We start from the raw sequence: 24,865 nt of genomic DNA on the forward strand, positions 1-24,865 counted from the left end.
TCCAGTTGTTCTTAGTTCACAGTATTCTGTTATTGTTTATGTTATAATAATGATTTGAATCTTTCAGTGTGTAACCAATTAGCATTGTTTTTAAAATTCACTATTCTCTGAACTATGTCTATTTCTTTCAAATATTTTTTTCATTTATCATTCAGTCCATATATTATCGCTTCAACTGTTAAAGGACCGGGCACTGTGTTAGATGATGGTGACACAATAGTGAACAAGACACAAAAAGATCCTTTTTCAGTTCATAAGCGTGATGATTGGGTTTTCATGTGCATATGTGAGATGTGCCTCCCTCAAAACTTGTTACATTGGCGCATTTCCTGTCTGACATGAAAGGAAAAAAGACACAAGAGGTTCCTGTTGTGGAGACTTTTTTCTGGTCAGAGAAGAAACTAGTAATTATACAAACAAAAATATTATTTAAAGAAGTTGTCATTGCTATGAATGAATGAAATTCAGTGGATGGAGCATATGGGGGATGTCTGCTTTAAGGAGTGATCCAGGATCCCGTCTCTGCTCTGATAGTACTTAAACAGAGACCTGAATACAATCTGGATAGCGGGCCAGGTAAACAATTGCAGTGGGAGGCAGCCCCAGGGCTGATGGGCTCTGAGAAAAGAGCAAGCACTCTGTGTTCCAGGAACACTAAGAAGGCTAGTGTGGCTGGAGCAAACTGTACAAGGTTAAGTTTGACGAAGCAGGCATGACCCAGATCGTTTTCACTGTTTGTCTTAGTCTCCTTTTGCATGTGGTGACTTGTGTGTTGGGGTTCTACCCAAGAAACAAGAACTAGTAAAATTTGTATATTTATGTGTGTGCTTTACATTTGTGCATTATATACATACATTATATACATGCATGTATAATCTATTGACAGAGTGAGACACACAGAGGCAGAGAAAGAGAGAGGGTGTTTGTGTAGTAGGTAGGTGGTTATTGCAAGAAACTGATTTTCAGGATCATGGAGTGCTGGCTAGGCAAATTTGAAATCTATAAAGCAGGCCAGAAGCCTGGAAATTCTCATGCAGGAGTTGATACTTGATTAATTATAGCCTAGCCAAGTTAACACATAAAAGTAACCATCACAGTGACTTACCTCAAACACTTGGTGATTTTAGCCTGCCTGTTCATACTTAAAGGTGAAATTCAGAAAAACTGATGAGGGAGTTTATAGGAGAGGATTGCCAACAGGAAATCATTCCTTTAGGGTGAGCAAGAGGAGATGTAGAATTTTATAATGGGAAACCCCTAAATACCAGATTGAGAAGCTTTTCCCTCCAGAGGGCTTTCAGTTTCCCCAGAGAAGTCTCCACTCCCTTGCGAGGAGGGGATGTGCTATGTGTGGGTGCTGTTCTTCTATAATGGGCAGATCTGGGGAGGCAGGAAGGACTTTTCCCACATTAGAGTCTTTTAATGAATGTCACTGTTTTTAGGCATGAGCCTCACTCCTACCCTTCACAGCACCTGGTGTCTACAAATCGCAAGGCTTCCCTTTGGTCCGTATTCCTTTCTGTGAACCTATCTCCCACCTCACCCTAAGCTGGTGTTCCCTCAACATTTACTCATTTACTCATGACTTTATCTACTTTTGACCTCTCCAAAATAGTGGAAATAGTGTGTTTTGTCTGCTATTTCAAACTACACAGACTAGTTATTGCATGAAACAGCCTTAAACATTGAGGGGAAGGTAAGGGAGTGTCTTTCTTTGCATCCTGAAGAATCACAGTGGCCTGGGAGGGGTCTGCAATAGCAACAGCCACAGAGCCAGTGACTGAGATATAGCCCAAATGCCATAGACCTCTGGGTTTCAACTGATCCCCAAGACTCATGGATCCATGGCTTGGTCTGAATATCGGTAGTGGTAGTGATACTCTCCTCCAGCCATAAGGATATTTCAAGTTGAAGGTGAAACTCTCCTCCACCTACAAGGGTATTTCAAATCATGCCAAAATATCAGTATTCTGTTAAAATGGAGATATGGTTATTATCTTCTTCCCAATATTATAATGTGCTGTTCCTTTCAGGGGAGGCTCAGATGACTCTGTTCTTTCCTTCTGGCTTGAGTGCCTCCAGATAGGATGATTGAGAATGAAGATTCTGGGTAGAAAAAATTGTCAAAGGAGGGGTAGGCTCTCCTAAGAAAAGAAATCTGGATTGGATAGAAAAGGAGGAAGGAAGCAGAAGGAACCTAAACCAGAAAAAAGGAAGTGGTCAGGTTAAAGGGAAAACATTGGACATTGGGGCTAATAATCTCCCAGCACCTATTCCTCTCCTCTCATCCTCTTCCATTATATGCCTCCATTGTAACGCCCACACCATATTCTAAGTTTACTCCATCAGAGACCTCTGGAAGCAGACTAAGAACACAATCAGACTCTGAGAGAACAGAAAAATGGCTAGGAAACAGAAAAAGATGCTTGATCACACAAGTAACCCAGAACTAGCCATTTCAACAACAATAAGAGGCCTTGGAAAGTTTGTCCTGAGAATACTTTCAAAATGAGTGTATCTCTAGCTTGAAATTTTAATGCAGAATATTCTCTGTGCATATCCCAAGATGAGATTTCAGATAAAAATGACAATGTTCTTAGGAGAAAAAATATTTTATTTAAAAAATATCAGAGTATCAATATTCTGTATTTTGAAAACATGGTATCAACCAATGAATAAATAAAAAATATGGTCTAGCCATACAAGGAAGTATTATTCAGCCTTAAAAAGGAATGAAGCACTGATACTGGCTACAGCAAGGTTAAACCTGTAGAACATGCTAAGAAAAAGAATCCAAATACAAAAGCTACATATTGCAGGATTCCATTTATGTGAAATGTCCAGACTATGTAGATCAATTGAGACATAAAATAGATTAGTGGTTTCCTAGGGCTAGTGGTAATGTGGGGGTTTAGGAAGTGACACGTAAAGGGTACAGGTTTCTTTTGGGGATAATGAGACATTCTAAAATTAGATTGTTATGGTTGTACATCTCCGTGAATATATTAAAACCATTGAATTGGCCGGGTGTAGTAACTCACGCTTGCAATCATAGCACTTTGGGAGGCCAAAGCCGGTGTATCACCTGAGGTGAGGAGTTCGAGACCAGCCTGGCCAACATGGTGAAACCCTGTTTCTACTAAAAATACAAATATTAGCTGGATGTGGTGGCATGCACCTGTAGTCCCAGCTACTCAGGAGGCTGAGACAGGAGAATCACTTGAACTGGGGAGGCAAAGGTTGCAGTGAGCCGAGATTGTGCCACTGCACTCCAGCCTGGGCAACAGAGCAAGACTCCATTTCCCCCACCAAAAAAACTTTAAATGGGAGAATTGTATAGGATGTACATTCTATCTCAGTATATGGTATTCTGGAATATATGGTATTCTAGAATATTGGAATCCTTAAAATTGATATAGTAATTGCTAAGAGGTGAATCTCTTTATGAATTGGGAGACTAGACTTTATAGCTTTATAAGTACTAAGATTCCTTTAAGACAGAGAAAGACTGAGAATTATAGAATTTTGGTCTGGAGTAATGTTATCTTGCTGCAGATCTGCAAAATTATAATTCATTGGTATGGTCGTTTTCCCTTCAGAAATGCTAGGGTTAGAGTCAGTCAACACATAGTCTAGTTCTAGTTATACTTTGGACTATCCAGTGCAAACTTGGGTAACTGAGCTCCTCAAAACCTCGGTTTCCTCACTTGGCAAGTGGGAATAAATAAACTGGATCTTCCTTGTACGTGTGTTGGGAGGATCAAATGAGATGACAGATGAAAAAGTGCTTGCCTACCATTGACTTTCTTCACATAATTAGAAAAAACTACTTTAAATTTCATATGGAACCAGAAAAGAGCTTGCATAGCCAAGACAATCCTAAGCAAAAAGAACAAAGCTGGAGGCATCATGCTACCTGAATTTAAACTATAATACAGGCTACAGTAACCAAAACAGCATGGTATTGGTATCAAAACAGATATATAGACCAATGGAACAGAACAGAAGCCTCAGAAATAACTCCACACATCTACAACCATCTGATCTTTGACAAACCTGACACAAAAACAAGCAGTGGGGAAAGGATTCCCTATTTAATAAATGGTGTTGGGACAACTGGCTAGCCATGTGCAGAAAGCTGAAACTGGACCCCTTCCTTATACCTTATACAAAAATTAACTCATGATGGATTAAGAATTTAAACCTAAAACCTAAAACCATAAAAACCCTAGAAGAAAACCTAGGCAAAACCATTCTGGCCATAGGCATGGGCAAAGACTTCATGATGAAAACACCAAAAGCAATGGCAACAGAAATCAAAATTGACAAGTGGGATCTACTTAAACTAAAGAACTTCTGTACAGTGGAAGAAACTATCATCAGGGTAAACAGGCAACCTACAGAATGTGAGAAAATTTTTGCAATCTACCCATCTGATGAAGGGCTAATATCCAGAATCTACAAGGAACTTAAACAAATTTACAAGAAAAAAACAAACAACCCCATCAAAAAGTGGGCAAAGGATATGAATACACACTTCTCAAAAAAGGACATTTATGTGGCCGACAAACCTATGAGAAAAATCTCATCATCACTGGTCGTTAGAGAAATGCAAATCAAAACCACAATGAGATACCATCTCATACCAGTTAGAATGGTGATCATTAAAAAGTCAGGAAACAACAGATGCTGGAGAGGATGTGGGAAACAGAATTGCTTTTACACTGTTGGTGAAAGTGTAAATTAGTTCAACCATTATGGAAGACAGTGTGATTATTCCTCAAGGATATAGAACTAGAAACACCATTTGACTCAGCAATCTCATTACTGGGTATATACCAAAGGATTGTAAATCATTCTACCATAAAAACACATGCACACATATGTTTATTGCAGCACTATTCACAATAGCAAAGACTTGGAACCAACCCAAATGCCCATCAATGATAGACTGGATAAAAAAAAATGTTGCACATGTACACCATGGAATATTATGCAGCCATAAAAAAGGATGAGTTCATGTCCTTTGAAGGGACATGGATGAATCTGGAAACCATTATTCTCAGCAAACTAACACAGGAACAGAAAACCAAACACTGCATGTTCTCACTCATAAGTGAGAGTTGAACAGTGAGAACACATGGATGCAGGTAGGGGAACATCACACACCAGGGCCTATTAGGGGGTCAGGGGCTAGGGGAGGGATAGCATTAAAAGAAATACCTAATGTAGATGACGGGTTGATAGAGGCAGCAAACCACCATGGCATGTGTACACCTATGTAACAAACCTGCATGTTCTGCACATGCATCCAAGAACTGAAAGTATAATAATAATTTTAAACGATGCATTTCAAAAGCAATCATTAAAAAAACAAAAACTAAAAACGTGCTTGCAAACATTATGCAAATGAAAATGGTATAATTATTATTTTGCAATTAGTAGTAACAGCAACCGTATATCAAATTAAGATGATAAACTGCTCATCTTATAAAGACTTGAGTCTTTAAGTTTGTCCTTATACGAATGAAACATGTCTTACAAACTAAGTCCTCTTATTGGTCATCATTGCCTAAAAATATATTGGAGAAATAACCAGGTCATATGTACAATTATGGACCTTAGCGTGAGTCTATTACCTATTTTCAGGTAATCTATGTAATCAGTCTGGTAAAACTAGTTTTGTTAGGTCAAGCTGTTTAACTTAGTCATCTAGCTGTTTAACTTGGTCATCTTTTCAGATGGCAGTCTTGAGTTCCAGTTCACCTCAGTAAATATTTGATTGGGTGGCACAGGAAGTCACCTGGAAACAAACTATTCGCATTTCATTGTTTGAGCCTAAACTTGTCATGCCTAATGTGGAAAGAGGCAGTTCTAACTAAAAATTAAAGAAAGAGTTGGGAAGTTATGATTCCATACTCCTACTACTGAGTCTAATTTTGCCCCAAAGGGTTAACATTTACATTTCCAATATATCATCGTCGTTTGAGCAAGCACTCAAGGCATTTCATAAAAGGGCTGCCAACATTTACAGAAGCAATTGTTTGCTCTACTACAAATATAATTACATTGGAAATATTTTTAAACCTTTTACACTGCCCTTGGCCATCAGAACAGAACAAGGATTTTTATTTTTAATTTTATTTTGAGACAGGGTCTCGCTTTGTCACAAAGCCTAGAGTGCAGTGGCACAATCATTAGCTCACTGCAGCCTCGATCCCTGACCTCCAGCTGGGCTCAGGTGAGCCTCCCACTTCAGACTCCAGAGTAGCTGGGACTACAGGCATGCACCACCACACCAGCTAATTTTTGTATTTTTTACAGAGATTTGGTCTCCCTTTGTTGCTTAGGCTGGTCTTGAACTGCTGGGCCCAAGTGATCCTCCTACTTTAGCCTTCCAAAGTGCTGGGATTACAGGCGTGAGCCACGGTGTCTGGCACAGAGCAAGTTTTAAAGAAGCTACTTTTTTTAAAACACAACATAAATCGTATTTACCTCTGAAACAATGTTTTCTTCGGAAAGGAAAGTTTTGGCCTTTAAAATGGCAATACATTAAAGTTTTATAAATGCAAACAAATAAGAATACAGTTTCTGAGGAATTTCCTGAGAAGAGGTAAACATTAAGTCAATGTCAGGGCCTGGATTCGGGTCACTTCATGGATCAATCTCTTTGGGCTTACTTAGCTAAGGGTGTCAAAGTGACTCCCTTGCATTTAACATACTTTTCAGGATTTTTACATACATCTAAGAAGGTTCCATGATGCCAATCTGGAGTTAGATTATAATGTATTAGTCATAACTTATTAATTGGGATTTTTTTTTTTTTTTTTTTTTTTTTTTGAGACGGAGTTTCGCTCTTGTTACCCAGGCTGGAGTGCAATGGCGCGATCTCGGCTCACCGCAACCCCCGCCTCCTGGGTTCAGGCAATTCTCCTACCTCAGCCTCCTGAGTAGCTGGGATTACAGGCACACACCACCATGCCCAGCTAATTTTTACTATTTTTAGTAGAGACGGGGTTTCACCATGTTAACCAGGATGGTCTCGATCTCTTGACCTCGTGATCCACCCGCCTCGGCCTCCCAAAGTGCTGGGATTACAGGCTTGAGCCACCGCGCCCGGCCTAATTGGGATTTTTTTAGTTGCAAATGATAGAACCCCAACTGTAAGCTAGTTTAAGGACAAAGGAAAATTTATTGGTCTATGTAACTGAAAAGTCTAGTGGGTAGATAGTTCTTCAGTCATGGCTAGATCCAGATGTTCAAATAATATCATTAGGAATCTGTCTCTTTATATGTATCACCCCTGTTTTCATCATAATGGTTTCATTTTCAGGCAGCCTGTCTTTGCAGCCTCATGCTTACCTCATCTTTGTAACTAACAATTCAGTGAAGATAATTTCTACCTTTCATTGGTTCCAGAAATTTCTGGGATTGTGTATCATTGCTTCAAACTTATCACAGTGGCCATGGGGACAAAATATACTGATTTATTTGGCCTAGACTACCCTCCTGCCCTGAAGCAAGGGTTTGCTGGAAGTCTCATCTGTGTCACATGGATTTCGAATGGGACAGGGAGATTCTTTATAAGAATATTTAAGTGCATAGACACCAACCAGGCAGGCAAAACTACCAATGTCCCCTCCATACATGGCAAAGAACCTAATGTGTGAAACTCGATACGGTCCTTTATGTAATAATAAGTAATTCATATAAATTTCGAGTTTGCTGTTATCCTTATTCCATAAATGAGGAGTTTTCATTTGGTAGCCCTCTCACAATATCAATAGACTTTTTGAATTTGGTAGAACTTCTCAAAATCAAAGGTATTTTGAGAATTTTGTTGCCTACCTCCACTTTCAGCATTCAGAGATTCTGGTTTCTCAAAACCTATGCCTAATTTACTATTATGAAATAATATTTCAGGCCAAGATGGGCAGATCACTTGAGGACAGGAATTTGAGACCAGGCTGGCCAACATGGCGAAACTCAATTTCTGCTAAAAAAGAAAAATAGAAAAATTAGTCAGGTGTGGTGGCGTGCAACTGTGATCTCACCTACTCAGGAGGCTGAGGCACGAAAATCACTTGATCCCGGGAGGTGGAGGCAGCAGTGAGCCAAGATCACGCCACTGTACTCCAGCCTAGGTGACAGAAAAAGACTTTGTCTCAAACAAAAACAAAAGACTCTGTCACAAAAAGAAAAGAAAAAAAAAAAAAAAAAGGAAGGAAGGAGGGAAGGAGGGAAGGAGGGAGAAATAAAGACTATTCCCTCTTACTCTAATTCTCTGTGTCCTACCTAGGAGCAGTAAGATGTAGGCAAATGGTGTAACACCTTACCATATCATATTAGACAGAGGAATTTAGTATAAGTCTGGTTCATCCTTAGACTTCATCCAAGGGCATTAATGAAATAATACCAAAGGGCCTTATTTCCAGAAGAGTTAGTTCCATTGTAAGACCACAAAGACTGCATTCCGAGTAGTGTAGATGAAACTGAATGTACTATGCAAATTGAAGACTGAGTCACGGCTATGCGACTTTTTCTTCAGACCTGAAAAACCCTAAGGTTAGTGTTCTTCCCAATAAGGGTCAGCAGTAAAATTAAGACTGATGTTCACTTATTGTTACTTTACTGACCCGTTCAGGTAACCCACATTTCAAGGGTCTACTATATGTGAAGACTTGGAAGACAGTGCTTAATAAGACATTTCTACTGACATCAAGGGCCTCGGAATATTTCTGAATGATAGATCTGCAAACAATTGCAACACATGATAATCAGTACGAGAAAGGTAGGATCAATGGGCATGACATAAGGTGTTTGGTTCAGGGAGTCTAGCAAAGCTCCAGAGAAGAGGTAATTATTTACAATGACTGCATAATTCATAATTTTATGCATGACACAGAAGGAGCTCACATGAGCTCAGGCTTTCTCTCCCTCTCTCATATTTGGCTATCATCTATCCATACACTCAATGTTTTTTCCAGCATTCTTTCAATGCTTATAGATGGCATGTAGTTGAAATTATACTGCATATTCATCTTACATGTAGATAAGTAAATCAGTATAAGGTCATAATCATTTTCTCATGTTCTTAAAAATCCTTCAATAATTTCATTTTAAAAATTAGACTTTTAAAGATAATTCTAGATTCATAAGCAACTGTAAGAAATAATACATAGAGGCCAGGCGCAATGGCTGACGCTGTAATCCCAGCACTTTGGGAGGGCAAGGCAGGTGGATCACCTTAGGTCAGGAGTTCAAGACCAGCTTTGCCAACATGGCAAGACCCCATCTCTTCTAAAAATACAAAAATTAGCTGGCATGGTGGTGCCTGCCTGTACTCCCAGCTACTCAGGGGCTGAGGCAGCAGAATTGCTTGAACTCAGGAGGCAGAGGCTGCAGTGAGCCGAGATCCTGCCACTGCACTCCAGCCTGGGTGACAGAGCAAGACTCCATCTCAAGAAAAAATAAAATAATAATGCAGAGAGATCCTGTATACCTTTTACCAAGTTTCCCCCAATGGTAAAATCTTGCAAAACTATAGTACAATATCACAAGCAAAATATTGGCATTGATAGAATCAAGACACAGAACAGTTCCATCACTACAAGGAGTGCCATTTTTAATAACTGATATGTTTTATCCATTTCATGGATTTACAAATAAAAATCCATTATGGATAATGGATTTATGGGTATCCATTTATGGATATATCAGAATTTATTATCCTGCTATTGTTTGACATGGGTTGCTTCCAATTTGGGGCTATAATTAATAATGTTTTGCATATAAACCTTTGTCAAAAAATCTCTGATTATTTCTGTAGGAGAGATCCTCAAGTCAAGGGCTATGTACATTTTAAGGTTCACAATTTGTTGAAAAGACTATTTTTTCTCCATTGAATTGTCTTGGCACCATGGCAAAAATAATCTACCTTAGATTCAAGGGTTTTCTCTGGACTTGCAATTCTATTCTATTGATCTATAAGTCTATTCTTATATTAGTATCACATTGATTTGATTATTGTAGCTTTGTAGTAAGGTTTGAGATCAGGACATATGAGTCCTCTGTTTTTTTTCAAGATTGTTTTGGCTATTCCTGACCCCTTGAAGGATATTATTTATTTATTTATTTATTTGGTTACCTTATTTCTTTGTAAATAAACTCCCATTTGTGATTTGATTTTTGTTTATGTTTTTAATTATACAGACGTTCAAAATTTTTCCTCTTTGATTTTTATATTTTTTACATACTTAGAAAATATTCTTTTATATTGTTAAGTTTCTAATAGTTTTCTAAACCTCAAGTTATTTTTCCATTTATTTCCTTCTTTTTTAAAAAAAAAATGGAGTTACAAAAATAACAATTGGTCACGGTAAAAAGTTTAACATAATTACAAAAAATATGAGATTTCCCCCATAACCAAGTGCTTTCCAATTTCACTTTACAGAGATCAACACTGTTAGCAGTGTTTCCCAATTATTTTCTATGCCCATATGCCTGTATAGTGTTTAAAATAAGGGATCAGGCCAGGCGCAGTGGCCCATGCCTGTAATCCCAGCACTTTGGGAGGCTGAGGCAGGCAGGTCACCTGAGGTTAGGAGTTCGAGACCAGCCTGGCCACCATGGTAAAACCCCATCTCTACTAAAAATAATAATAAAAAACTATTACCCGGGTGTGGTGGTGTGTGCCTGTAGTCCCAGCCACTTGGGAGGCTGAGGCAGGAGAATTGTTTGAACCCAGGCGGTGGAGGTTGCAGTGAGCCGAGATCACGCCACTGCACTTCAGCCTGGGAAGCAGAGTGACATTCCATGACAAAAAAAAAAGGGGGAGATCAAACTACAAATATTGTTTTGCACCTTGCTTTTTTACACTTGATAAATAGAGCAGGGCTTCTGTTTATATATAAATCGATCTCATATTTTTTAATTATGCTATGGAAAGTCTTTCTCATTGTAAGATTATAAAAATGTCTTCCCTAGGTTGTTATTTAGTACTTTTATAGACTGCCACTCATTTGTGTCTTATTTATTCTTAACTTATTTTACAACAACCACCACATTGTAGAATTCTTAATGTCATCCTATCCATAGTAGTGGGGATATTTTAAGTGGTTGCTCCTCTATCCTCTGCGCATATTCCAGAGAGAGGCTGGCAAACATTTTGCCTGGTTGACTTAACACATTCACATAAAATATAGAAATCAACTACCAGGATTTGGAAAAGCAAGGCTAGGGGAAGAGGTGTGTGCGTGTAGTGGGGACGTGTGTGTGTGTTCCTCCCCTACTCACTCTGCCTTTTGCACTTGCCTATCCGTGCCCCACCCCCACTTTCCTCCAGTATAAATTGGTGATTCTAATTGGAATGACTGGCCTGTATAATATCAGTCCACTCTCCTGCCAGAAAATTTTGAAAAGGATAAGTATTAATGAAAAAAGTGGCATGTGGCATTTGCAATTCCCATCAGAACTTCTAAGCATTAGAGCAAAATTGGGGCGAATTCCTATGGCATTAGCTGGGACTCAGACACATACTTTTTAAATGCTAACACCCCTGGCCTCTCCTCAGCCAGCTACTGCGTCACAGGCCTGGCTCCCTCCGGTCCTGCATACTCCTTTCCTTCCAGGCACTGCGGAGCAACATCTTCCCTCCGCCCAGTCCCTGAGGGCTTTGGATTCAGGGCCAGGAAGGAGCTCTAGCTCCTTTGTTTTCCATTTGGCTTCTTAAAAGCTTTGCCTTCCCAACCTCTTTGCCCACCCACCCTGACCCCCTGCCCCCCAACATATCCCTGTGTGTGATGTTCCTCTCCCTGTGCCCATGTGTTCTTACTCTTCAACACCTGCCTATGACTGAGAACATACAGTGTTTGGTTTTCTGTTCTTGTGTCAGTTTGCTGAGAATGATGGTTTACAGATTCATCCATGTCCCTACAAAGGACATGAACTCATCATTTTTATGGCTGCATAGTATTCCATGGTGTATATGTGCCACATTTTCTTTATCCAGTCTATCATTGATAGGCATTTGGGTTGGTTCCAAGTCTTTGCTATTGTGAACAGTGCTGCCATGAACATACGTGTGCATGTGTCTTTATAATAGAATGATTTATAGTCCTTTGGGTATATACCCAGTAATGGGATTGCTGGGTCAAATGGAATTTCTATTTCTAGGACCCTGAGGAAGTGCCAAATTGTCTTCCACCAATGGTTGAACTAGTTTACACTCCCACCAACAGTGTAAAAGTGTTCCTGTTTCTCCACATCCTCTCCAGCATCTGTTGTCTCCAGATTTTTTAATGATCGCCATTCTAACTGCCGTGAGATGGTATGTCAATGTAGTTTTGATTTGCATTTCTCTAATGACCAGTGATGATGAGCATTTTTTCATATGTTTGTTGGCCTCATAAATGTCTTCTTTTGAAAACTGTCTGTTCATATCCTTTGCCCACTTTTGAATGGTTTTTTTTTTTTTTTTCTTGTAAATCTGCTTTAGTTCTTTATAGATTGTGGATAATAGCCCTTTGTCTGATGAGTAGATTGCAAAATTTTTTTCCCATTCTGTTGGTTGCCGGTTCACTCTAATGATTATTTCTTTTGCTGTCCAGAAGCTCTTAAGTTTAATTAGATCTCATTTGTCTATTTTGGCTTTTGTTGCCATTGCTTTTGATGTTTTAGTCATGAAGTCCTTGGGAGGGATAACACTGGCAGAAATGGCTGAGGTAGGTGACGGGGGGATGGAGACAGCAACCACCATGGCATATGTGTACCTATGCAACAATCCTGCAAGATCTGCACATGTACCCCAGGACTTAAAATACAGAAAAAAGAAAAAAAAAAAAGGCATTGCCTCCTCTTGCCTTTCCTTTTTCTCATGTCCTTTCTAAAGTGTGTCAAGTCTCTCATACCCATGGCAGATGGCAGCTCAGATGTCTATACAGGGCGTTGGCATTTGAAAATTTGGGACCTGGAGGGCGTGAGACTTGACATATCCAAGGACTGAGATCAGAATATATCTGTGTGTTCGTTTGCATTGGCGGAGGACATATTTCGGCTCAGCACAGGGCCTTTCAGCCTATTCAGGGCTCATATTCTCTTGGGGCAAAGACAGCAGCTTTGACAGGGCCACCTTCATGTGCTCGCATCCAGCAACTCCCTTGTGCCGCCAAGTCTTGCGTGAGTTGCCATGGGAGTGCGAGGCTGTGCCATTTCCTCCCACCGCGTGCTAGCCTAAGCTGGCCTTTCATCCCTTGAAAATAGGCATCTCTGCAGAAATTCTCCCTTTTGGATCCTTGCGTCCCTCCTCGGAGTCCCCTCGCCTCCTTTCATCCTCTGGTGGCTAAGCGAGGGCGTGAGTGCGCGCACCCAGGAAGAGTTGCCCTCGCAGCGGTGGTGGCCAGAGCGCTCCACTGGAGCCCCAAACTCATAACAAGTTCTCAGACTGCTCGCGCGGAGCTCTCAGGCCTCTACGCCTCTATCCCTACTTGGAGGGGTCCGGAGGGCGGGCGGCCGCGACGCGGCTGGGCTGAGAGGGGCCAGGGGCTGCACCCCTCCGGCAGTGCCTGAGCGCGCAGCGGCGGCGCGCAGATCCGAGCTGGGCAGCTACTGGCTGGGGTAGCGGCCCTGCCCGGGACTCCAGCGTGAAGATGGCAGCAGCAGAGCCCCGGCCCCACCTGGGTTCACCACGGCGGGCGGCCAGGCACATGCCCCAAGCTGCCGCTTCGGCGCCGTGGACTCCCTCGTCCCGGGTCCCGGGCCTGCCCCAGAACCCAGGTGGCTGCACTTTGATGCCGATAGCTCAGGCGATCCCTCTGCAGGTGGACATGGCCATGGCCCTGCAGCGCGTGAGGATTGCCGAGAAGTACGGGAAGAACGACCTCTGCCTCCTGCAAGCAGTCTTCGTGGCAGGTAAGTCCCCTTCTCGCATCTCCTCCCCGGCGGCCTCGGGTTCCAACCTAGCTCACTGGCCCTTCTCCTCATCCACTGCCTCCCCAGGCCAGCACACTAGTTTCCAGTCCACACTCCCCACACGCGCACACACACTTTCCTACTGCAGTGGCGCTCCCAGCTGCGAACTCGCTGGGTCATCCGTTCTCTTTTCCTCTGGCCAGCTGCCGCTCTGCAGGCGTGCAGCTCTGGTCCGCTTGGGCACCGCAGGAGGACCGTGGGAAACTGCAGGAAGCGGTATAAGAATGTTTCTGCCATTGCTGGTTCAGGTCTCTTACCCTCTTCTCATCCACTTCAGTGAGAACCCAACCTCCCTAAGGAGTACACTTCCCTTGTAATATTCCCTGAAGTTGAAAAAGCAATTTTTGTTTGTTTTTGTTTTTCCCATAAGGCATGTGGAGGAAATCAAGTCAAAAAGGCACTCAGGCACTGGAACCAGCAGCAGGGCTGCAGCAGGGCAGGTGGAGGAGGAGTTGTAGGGAAACAGCTGCTGCCACTGACTTGGGCTTTTCACCCAGACAAGCGCATCTTTCTTTTCATCTTGGTCCACGAGCTTCTTGCTTCCCTACAAAGGCAGAAGCTCTTGGACAAACGAAAACAAAGTCAAGTAACTCACAAAGTCTTTACTGCCACTGCCATAGTTTGATTAAGGGGAGCGAATGGTGTAACATGGACTTGATCACTTGCTAGTCATGCTACACTCACATTTAGCAAGCTGAAGTTGCCGAGCCTTGGGGTTGATGTAACAGGGAGGGTGCTGCAGGCTGTGGGGCTGCGTTCCTATGGGGCCATTCTGACTGTGGCACTGGGGCAGCCTCAGAACAGAGTGCAACTCTGGGACCTGAAGTTCAGCCAGCGCTTTTCAGACAAGTCTACAAGGTGCTGCAATTGATGTGCGTGCCTTCCTGTGCTCCCAAGGTAGTTTTGACTTACTAGGTTCTAAGCCTTGCAGTGGAAGTTTTGGTATTCAAAAAATAGACTTGGTGGCAATTTTCCACAAATCAGATAGCCACAACACATGTTCCAAATATACCTCCTTATTTAGTGCTATCCACAAATCTAAAGGAGACCATGCAAACATCTTCAGTTAGGCCAGTGGAATTAATTCAAGGCCGTGATCTATGCATCTTCATAACGCAGAACTCTTTGGTCTTGCTTGTTTTGTTTTGAGTTGGTCAGTATTATTTTCTATATGTAATAAATCATTAAGGGGAATGTGGTGATGCGGCACAGACTCCTTCAGGTCTTAAGAGCAATTTAAATAGTTTTTGGAGACTACAAAAAAAATCTCATTGAAACATTCCATGCAGTACAGTGAAAAGTACTTTGTGTTTTGTTCTCATTTACCTTCTGCATCGTCCTGGGAGCTAAAAAAAAAAAAAAATCTTCTTTGGAGGAATGCATGCTTAATCACAAGGGATAAATTAGTTATGCTATGAAATGTAAGTTGACATTTCTACTGCTAGTGATTGCTCTTCTTTCTAGAGTTGTGTGATGTTTCATCGGTTCATACTGTTGAAGGCTCCTACATGTTGACAAGCCCCCATTCCTGTGGCATCACAATACGTCATAACACCTAAATGACACCAGTTGCTGTGCTGTGTTTTTTACCTGGGCTTGCAGTACTTTTGTACCTGTTAAGCATTTGCCCTGGAAGGAATTTGTAGCCATGTGATTAGAGTACACACTACAGTACAAAAATTTTAAATGTAAAATGGATTTCATATACTTGGAAGTTATTTATATAATAAAATACATTTACAAAGCTTTTCACTGTGGTTAATAACTTCCTGAACAATCATGTCAACAATGACCATTTATGGATTGCTCAAGCCCAGAAATTATGCTACAGTGTAATAAACTAATTACATGTGTGTGTAGAATCTGCCCTGGGGCAGCCAGAAGAGTAAATGATTGGCTTCACTTAGGGAGTTAGGGGAAGACTTGGAGAGAGTGTGCATGAGTTGAATTTTGAGAGATGCATACAAATGTCCGGGTAGACTGCAGATGGGGATTGAATGTGGTAGGGATAGGTGGGGTGAATGGTATTCCAGGCAAGGAAATAAGATGTGCAAAGACAAGCAGAAAGAGGAGAGCAGAGTAGGTTTGGGAAATTGTAAATACATTTTAAATGATTGGAGTGTAAAATATGCGAGGTAAAGGACAGAAAGAAATTTGGAGAGGGAGGCAGGGGCTTCATCAGGCAGTGCCTTATAAAGCATATTGAATGGTTTTACTTTATTTCCAGAGCAATGGGGAGCCGTTGGAGTGTTATAAGCAGCACAATAGAGAAGGCTGCTGCATATGGTTGTACAGGTTGTGCACCACCAAACCGCTAGGGTCTCCACTGACACAGACCACATCGGGAATGATGCCCTCACTAGGGCTCTAGAGTGCACAGTATGCACAGGGATCAACAGCAGCTATGAATTGTGGAACTTCTTGCTTTCACTAAGATCACTCAAGCTGTTGTGTGGAGGATTCAGTGTGTGATTTATGCAGTGGAGAGGAAGAAAACTGGAGATAAAGTGACTAGTTAGAACAGCTGAAGTAAGCTGGGTATGAGTAGTTAGAGGCATGCACTGTCACAACAGGGGATGGGGAGAAGGGGAGAGGCCTGAGAGGAATCGAGAAGGTATAATTGATTTGATTTGGTGACTAGTCGTGCTGTTTGAAGGACAGGAAGGAGACTAGGTTAATTTCAGGTTTCTGGTTAGGGTGACTGAATGGAAAGAAATACCATGAACACAGGGAATGGAAGAGGAAGACATAGTTTGATTGTTAATTTTGGGTATGTGGTTTCTGTGGAACATTCAGGTAGAGCTGACAAACAGGTCTGGAGCTGGGGAGAAGTAAATGTTATTTCTTACTCTCATCTATAGGGTTCCTTAAACATCTCATAGCACTAAAGTTCTTTCCTTAAATCTACTTCTCTATGGGTTGTATTGATAACTCAGCAAGTCTAGTACAGAAGCAGGCACATATTTATTATAAAATTACCTTTCAGACTTGTTCTTTATATTTTCCCTCACACATTTCTTTACCTGATGATGAAAAAAGTGAAAAATAGAAATGTTTTATAGTCATCACAGGAGGAAAGAATGTAAGCTATACTGATAATATAATCTCAGGTAACTTACATAAGCAGTTGTGAAAACCTGTTCACTGCAAATTTTACTCATCAGAGTATAGCTCAGGGAGATATGTAAATCACAACAAAATTGATTCAATGTGCATTCCAGTATGGTATGAAGATGTATTTCAATGATGATGGGTCATCTATTAGGCCACACTATACTGTGAGTGTTCCACGTAACTGATTTTTCTGGGTAACTGAGGTTCAGCACTTTTAGTGCCTGATTATTTTTCCCCCTTGAAATCTTTATCCATTTTGGATAAAAAGCTTTGCAAAAATACTATTTACCTTCCTGACTCCTGAACTTGGAAACAATTGCATCCTTTCTTGATGCATTAAGATTGTCCTTATAATGGCATTAGATATTTCAATGTGCCGAATTCAGTGCTGCCTCGGGGCTTCTAAACTGTGGAGAGCTGTTTGTTCCTATACTACTAAATGGGCACAGATTGTTCTACTTTTTAATTTCCAGTGCCTGAATTTTTTTGTCTTAACATTTCCATAGATTCCCTCTCTAGTAGCTGTTATTTTTTGCTGCTGTTAATTTACCTGTTTCTACCAGCCAGTTTTATTGCCCAATTCTCCATGCCCCCTCCTCTGTTGCCCTTTTGAGTGTTACGAACTAGGAAACAAGATAAACAAGCTTGTTCAAACTGTGTGAAAATTATAATAGACCATGAGTAGGCCTGTGGGGAGTCTACTTCAACTAATGTACGTGAGCTTTGGTACATAGACTCTATGATATCAATTCCAATTGCAAAAAATCTTTTCTTTCTTTCTAGTTCTTTTTGTGTTTGGAGGGTCCATGCAGTTAAATAAATTATCAGTAAAAATCTATGTTTTCCTGCTAACTGAGGTATTATAACATGTGAAATTGTAATATTTTACTTCCTTGTAAAACAGTGTGTTCAGAATCTATCAGCAAATCCACATGCATTTTATCTACTGCACTTCTCAGACATGCCTGTGCTTGGCACCAGAAGGCACTTTATTCTTAAAATTTGCCCCCAGGTTTGAAAGCAAATGTCTCTGTCTCTGCTCGGCATCTTCTTAAGCAAGCACCCTGTGAAGGCACAATAAACAGCTTGCACCTTTCCTGCTCTAGGGCAGAAGCAGAGGCGAATCCCATGAGGAGAGATGCCTTCTATCTGATGGCTGACAAGGCCAGTGCCTCTTTTTATAGCTGCAAGGTCTTGTTCTAGAGACAGTTACCTTCGGGCCGAGACAAGTGTCACAGAAGTTCCGTTTATTTTTTTCACCCAAACCTTCCCCTGATTGCATGTTTATGGCAGATGTAAGAATCTGAGTGAACTCTTGTTACTTTCAGCTCTGGGAAGATGCCATTGAGCAAAATCCTGAAGGAGGTAAGAAGTGAGCCCTCAGAGGTAACTGCAGGAAGAGTGTTTCAGGAAGAGGGGGCAGTCAGTGGAAAGGCCTTGAGACATGAGCGTACTGACAAGTTCAAGGAACAAGAAAAGGACCAGTATGGCTGAAGCAGAGTGAGTGTTTCTGTGTGTGTGTGTGTGTGTGTGTGTGTGTGTTTATGTGTGTATGTGCACGCATGTGTGCACGCATGAGATGAAAGCATAGATGTAACAAGGTCTGGATCACATAGGTATTAGTAAGAATTTAGGCTTTTACCCTGAGTCAGATGATGAGCCTTTGGAAGATTTTAAGTAAAGGAGTCACTTCTATGTTAACAGGATCCCCCTAGATGCTGTGTAGATAATAGGATTAAGGTTGGACAAAGATGGAAGCAGTGAAACGAATTAAGAGGCTATTAGGGTTAATGATGGCAACTTGAACCAGAGAGGTAATTGTGGAGGTGGTATGCGTGATCAAATAGATTCTGGATATATTTTGAAGACAGAGTCAGAAGTATTTGCTAATGCTTTGGATACGGAGTATGAGAGAAAGAGGAGTTAAGAATGATGCTAAGACTTTTGGCCTTAGCAAGTGGATGGCAGAAATTTTAATCAGTGGAGATGGAGACGTCTGCAGAAGGAGTAGGTCTGGTTGTTTGAGGCTTGTCAACCTTCTTTTCTTTTCTTTTTTTTTTTTTTTGGAGACGAAGTCTCATTCTATCACCCAAGCTGGAGTGCAGTGGCTCAATCTCAGCTTCCTGCAAGCTCCACCTCCCAGGCTCAGATGATTCTCTCACTTTAGCCTCCCAAGTAGCTGGTTACAGGTGTGTACCACCACACCCAGCTAATTTTTGTATCTTTAATATAGAATCATGTCATCTACAAACAGGGATAATTTGACTTCCTCTCTTCCTATTTGGCTGTCCTTTATTTTTTTCTCTTGCCTGATTGCTCTGGCCAGGACTTCTAATACTATGTTGAATAAGAGTGGTGAAAGGGCATCTTTGTCTTGTGCCAGTTTTCAAGGGGAATACTTCCAGCTTTTGTCCATTCAGTATGGTGTTGGCTGTGGGTTTGTCAGATGGCTCTTATTATTTTAAGGTATGTTCCTTCAATACCTAGCTTATTGAGAGTTTTTTTTTTTTTTAACATGAAGGGGTGTTGAGTTTTATCAAAAGCTTTCTCTACATCTATTGAGATAATCAAGTAGTTTTTGTTTTTAGTTCCATTTATGTGATCAATCACATTTATTGATTTGCATGTCTTGAACGAACCTTGCATCCCAGAGATAAAGCCTACTTCATCATGGTGGATTAGCTTTTTGATATACTGCTGGATTCTGTTTGCTAGCATTTTGTTGGGTATTTTTGCATCTTTGTTTATCAAGAATATTGACCTAAAGTTTTAAAATTATGTCTCTGTCAGGTTATGTTGTAAGGACGATGCTTGCCTCATAAAATGAGTTAGGGAGGAGTCCATTTTGGAGGAGTCTTTAGAGTTTTCTAGGTGTATGATCATGTCATCAGCAAACAAGATAATGTGACTTCCTCTTTTCCAATTTGGATGCCTTCTATTTCTTTGTCTTGTTTTATTGCTTTGGGTAGGGTTTCTAGTACTATGTTGAATAGGAATGGTAAGAGTGAACATCCTTGTTTTGTTCTAGTTCTTAGGGGTAATGTTGTCAACTTTTCCTCATTCAGTATGATCTTGGCTCTGTGTTTGTCATATGTGAGAGCCTATTTTTAAAAATAGCTTTTGTAGATCTATAATTCACATACAATTAACCCACTTAAAGTATGCAATTCAGTGCTTTTTAGTATAATCACAGAGTTATGCAACCATTACCACAATCCAGGTTTAAAATATTCCCATCACCCCAAAAAGAAATCCCATACTTGTTAGCAGTCACTCTCCATTTTCTCCCAACCACGTTTCTTCTCAGCCCCTGGAAGCCACTAATCTACTTTCTATTTCTATAGATGTGCCTATTCTGGATATTCCATATAAATAGAATCATACAATATGTGATCTTTTGTGACTGGCTTCTTTCACTGAACATAATGTTTTCAATGTCCATTCACGTTGTTGCATGTGTCGTTACATCATTCTTGAAATGGCTGAATCTTATTGCAGTGCATAGATATGGCATATTCTAATTATCAAATTAAAATGATGGACATTTGTGTGATTTCCACCTTTTGGCTATTATAAATAATGTTGTTATGGACACTCATATAGAAGTTTTTGTGTGGACACGTTTTCATTTTCCTGTGGTATGTATCTAGGTGTGGAAATTGCTAGGTCCTAAAGTAACCGTATGTGTCATCATTAAGGAAACCCTAGACTGTTTTCCAAAGCAGCTGCATCTTTTTACATTCCCACCATCAACATATGAGGGTTATAATTTCTCTACATTCTTCTTAGTACTTGTTAATCTGTCTTTATTTCCCAGCCATTCTAGTGGGTGTGAAATAGTTTCTTATTGTAGTTTTGATTCGCATTTCCTGAATGACTAGTGATGTTGAGCACCCTTTCATGTGCTTATTGGCCATTTGTATATCTTCTTTGAATAAATGTCTACACAGATTCTTTGCCTGATTTAAGATTGGGCTTTTCCTCTTTTGCTTTTGAGTTGTAAGAGTTCTATATATACTCTGTGTTGGAGATCTTTATCAGATATTTAATTTGCAAATATTTTCTCCCATTCTTTGGGTTGTCTTTTTGCTTACTTCAAGGTTTCCTTGAAGTGCAAATATTTTTCACATTGAGAAGATCGAATGTATCTGTTTTTTCTTTTATCGCTTATACTTTGGATGTCAAATATAAGAAAACATAGCCTAATCCAAGGTCATAATGAATTGCAACTATGTGTTTGTCCAAGACATTTATTGTTTTACTTCTTATACTTAGATCTTTGATCCATTTTGAGTTTATTTTTATGCATAGTGTGAGGCAAAGATTCAGCTTCATTCTTTTGCATATGCATATCCAGGTTTCCCAACATCATTTATTGAAAAGAATATCCTTTCCCCACCGAAATGTCTTGGTGCCCTGGCTGAAAACAAGTTAACCTTAGGCATAAAGATCTATTTATGGATTTTCAGTCATTTCCCACTAATGTATCTGTTAAATCTATCACAATACCTATCTTTATTACTGTAACTTTGCAGTAATTTTGAAATCAGAACATATAAACTTTCCAAATTTGTTTTTCTTTTTCAAGATTGCTTTGGCTATTCCAGGTCCCTTGCATATCCATATGAATTTTAAGACTAGCTTGAAAATGTCTGTGCAAAAAACCATCTGGGATGGCTTTTTTTTGGTTGCTAGGGATGGCATTGAATCTGTAGATCAATTTAGGAAGTACTTTAACCTCATTTTTATAGTGGCACAAATTGAGTTTTCCCCAACTATGGGCCATTCACATTTAAAATATTTGGAATTATTTACTGTGATCGATATTGGAATTCTGCTCTTCAATGCTCATACTGGATAGTTATTCATCTCTAGTTTGTCATGAATTTATCAAGTTTGTGGCTGGGCACGGTGGCCCTCGCCTACAAATCTAGCACTTTTGGAAGCCTAGGTGGGAGGATTGCTTGAGCCCAAGATTTTGAGACCAGCCTGGACAACATAGTGAGAATATCTACAAAATATATTTTTTAAACTTAGCTCAGTGTTGTGGCACACTCCCGTAGTGCCAGCTATTCAGGAAGCTGAGGTGGGAGGATTGCTTGAGCCCAGGATGTCAAGACTGCAGTGAGCTGTGATCGTACCATTGCACTCCAGCATGGGTGACAGAATGAGTCCTGTCTCAAAAAAAAGAAAGTTTGCAATGTATTAATTTATTCCTAGTATAAGAATTGTTCTAGACACTGTGCTGAAGTCTTAAGAGGCAAGAAGATATCAACCTGATCTTTCCCAAAGGAAAACAATAATACAACTGAAAACAACAACAACATCACTAACTCAGTTGCCTTTCTGTTTGTGATTCAGCATTTGGCAGGCAAGTCTGTGTAGGACTGGGGTGGGATAACAGAAGAAATGGGAGGCCTGTATTTGGATGCCATGCTGACCAGGAATTAGCAAAGGCTTTTTCATGCTGGACAAGATGTTTCGTCAATCAGTTGTGTAGTTATCCTCCCCATGGCAGGAGATTTATTTTTTTTTAGGAAAATAGATTGCAGTGGCTCGATACGTATACTTGGACCAGATCTACAGTGGATTTGCTGATGCTTTAAGCAGGAAAAATATTTACATTTTTCTATTTTTACATATTGTAAATCACCACATATGTAGTTCTTTACAGACTGAGTCAGTTCCTCTCAAAATTTACCTACATGTTTTGGATTTCTGAATAATGAATTCATTCGGCTGTGATTATTAGGCAGGTTCCCAAGACAATGTCAGCTCCTGCTGCTGTACAGGGAAAACCTGACATCTCCATTGAATGGTTTTTAATCTGAAGGAAGGCTGAAGGAAAAGGTTTCCACAGAAATGCTCTTAATTAAACACCTACATCAGATATAGTCAAGGGGCAGCAAGCTGGGACACTAAGATCATGAGTGGAGGTCTTCTCACTGTCACTACCCAGCAGCGATTTCTCATTTTTTCTCATGCGTTTTTCCTGCCCTCTCTCTTTCATCTCTCTCTTTTCTCAGTTCTTCCTCTTATTTCTCTTTTCTTACTTCTGTCCTTTCCGAGTGTCATTGAGTCTTCCCTGTTTTTGTTTTCCGTTTTTGGTAGGGAAGTATCTTTTATTCCCTCATCTTCTCATTCTTATAATTAAGTTATTTTTATGTGACCTTTGTAAAACATCTAAACAAAACAAATGCCCATAAACTAATAAGTGAGAGTCATCCTTGTGCCTAGCCCAGTTCTACTTCCTGGAGGTAAACATTGCTAACAGTTTGTGTGGAGGACATACAAAGTTTTCTATGACTATAGATATATCAATTCAATTCAAACATTTACTGATCACCTTCAGTGTGGTAGATTCTATTGGGATATTCTGGTATACAAATAAATAAATCTCTGCCTCAGGGAACTTATTCCTAACTGAAGAGAGCAACAATAAAAAACCCACAAATATCTAGATATTTACCAGACTGGGATCATACTCCACATGTTGATCTAAGACTTGTATTGGAATGTATTTAAAAAGTATTTCATTATGAAAATTTAGATACACATAAAAGAATAAATGAGAAAAAGTAGGCTGGGCATGGTGGCTCACGTCTGTAATCCCAGCACTTTGGGAGGCTGAGGCGGGCAGATCACAAGGTCAGTAGTTCGAGACTAGCCTGACCAAACTGGTGAAACCCCATCTCTAAAAATAAAAAAATTTAAAAAAATTTAAAAATTTAAAAATTAAAAAAGAGGAAAAGTAAAGTATATAATATAAAATCATGACACTAAGATATTTAAAAAATTTCCTTTCGTAGTGCACAAAGAGGCTACTGTATCTTTTCACCATAAAGCATTTGCCCTTTCTTAGCGGGCTTATAGGATACCCTGTAGATGCTACTGGAATATGAATTTTGCATAACTTTGTGGCTGGAATGTATGGTAGATGCTGAGCTGCCCTTTCATAAATACCTTGGATATGTCAGCATCAGCTGCTGCTATCAGCGAGGAGTATTCTTTACATTCAAGGATACTGAGAGTTCTGTGGTCATCAAGTCTTCATTTGTACTGTTGTACCATTGCTAAGTGGAAGCATTAGTTGTTGCCTATACACTGTGATGACAAGAATAACCTTCGAGAGTTATTTTAAATAATATTTTCTCTATTTCAACTGAAATTGTGTGATTAGGCATATGTATTATTAGACTCTGATGGCAATTAGAAGGAATATGCATATTTGGGGACATCTTTGAGTTTACAATTGCAGGCCAGATCATGGGATTAGTCATAGAGCAAAAAGCAGTGGCCCTGTTTTTATTTGTAATTTTGCACTTGTCAGTTTACAAAAGAGGGTCAGTTTTGCTTTCTTCATTAACATATTCAAAGGACCATTAACAGATATTGTGTTTTCTTCTGCATGCATTATAAACTAAAGTAAGTCATTTTAATTGGATTTACCCTTGCAGATAGTGTACATTTCAAAATTCGATTTTATGAACCCAAGAAGAGATGGATAGCCACTGAATAGGAGATCTGGCCTTTAGTCATATCTACATAGATATTGTGAGCTCTGATATTAGTGGGTCATCTTGTCTATTTTTATAGCTTGTGCTTTAAATAGCTGCTCTCAAAAGGTCTGATGCCATAATAAAAATTAAGTAGGGATTAATGTAAATATTTATCTATTGCTAAGATAGTATGTTTAGAAATATTTAGTGGTGGCTGTGGCTATAAAGGTCAGGGACTATTGTTTCTTTAAGCTCATATTCAAACATGCCCCTACTCATTTACA

The 24,865-nt window shown here is 40.1% G+C and overlaps 1 protein-coding gene and 1 non-coding gene across 2 annotated transcripts in view; both read left to right on the forward strand.

The window, feature by feature from the left end:
- Nucleotides 1-238: 238 nt before the first annotated feature.
- On the forward strand, nt 239-339 carry LOC120361963 (small nucleolar RNA U13). Its single transcript, XR_005577986.1, has one exon. It is a non-coding gene; the product is annotated as a small nucleolar RNA U13 (small nucleolar RNA).
- Nucleotides 340-13,703: 13,364 nt separating this feature from the next.
- The window catches only part of MCF2 (MCF.2 cell line derived transforming sequence), a 112,589-nt gene continuing 101,427 nt past the window's right edge, over nt 13,704-24,865 (forward strand). The window contains exon 1 of the mRNA XM_003940726.4: nt 13,704-13,908. Coding sequence (XP_003940775.1) covers nt 13,704-13,908 — 205 coding nt within the window. The remainder of the gene's footprint in view (nt 13,909-24,865) is intronic.

Source organism: Saimiri boliviensis, chromosome X, assembly GCF_048565385.1.
Source record: "Saimiri boliviensis isolate mSaiBol1 chromosome X, mSaiBol1.pri, whole genome shotgun sequence".
Classification (NCBI taxonomy): Eukaryota; Metazoa; Chordata; class Mammalia; order Primates; family Cebidae; genus Saimiri; species Saimiri boliviensis.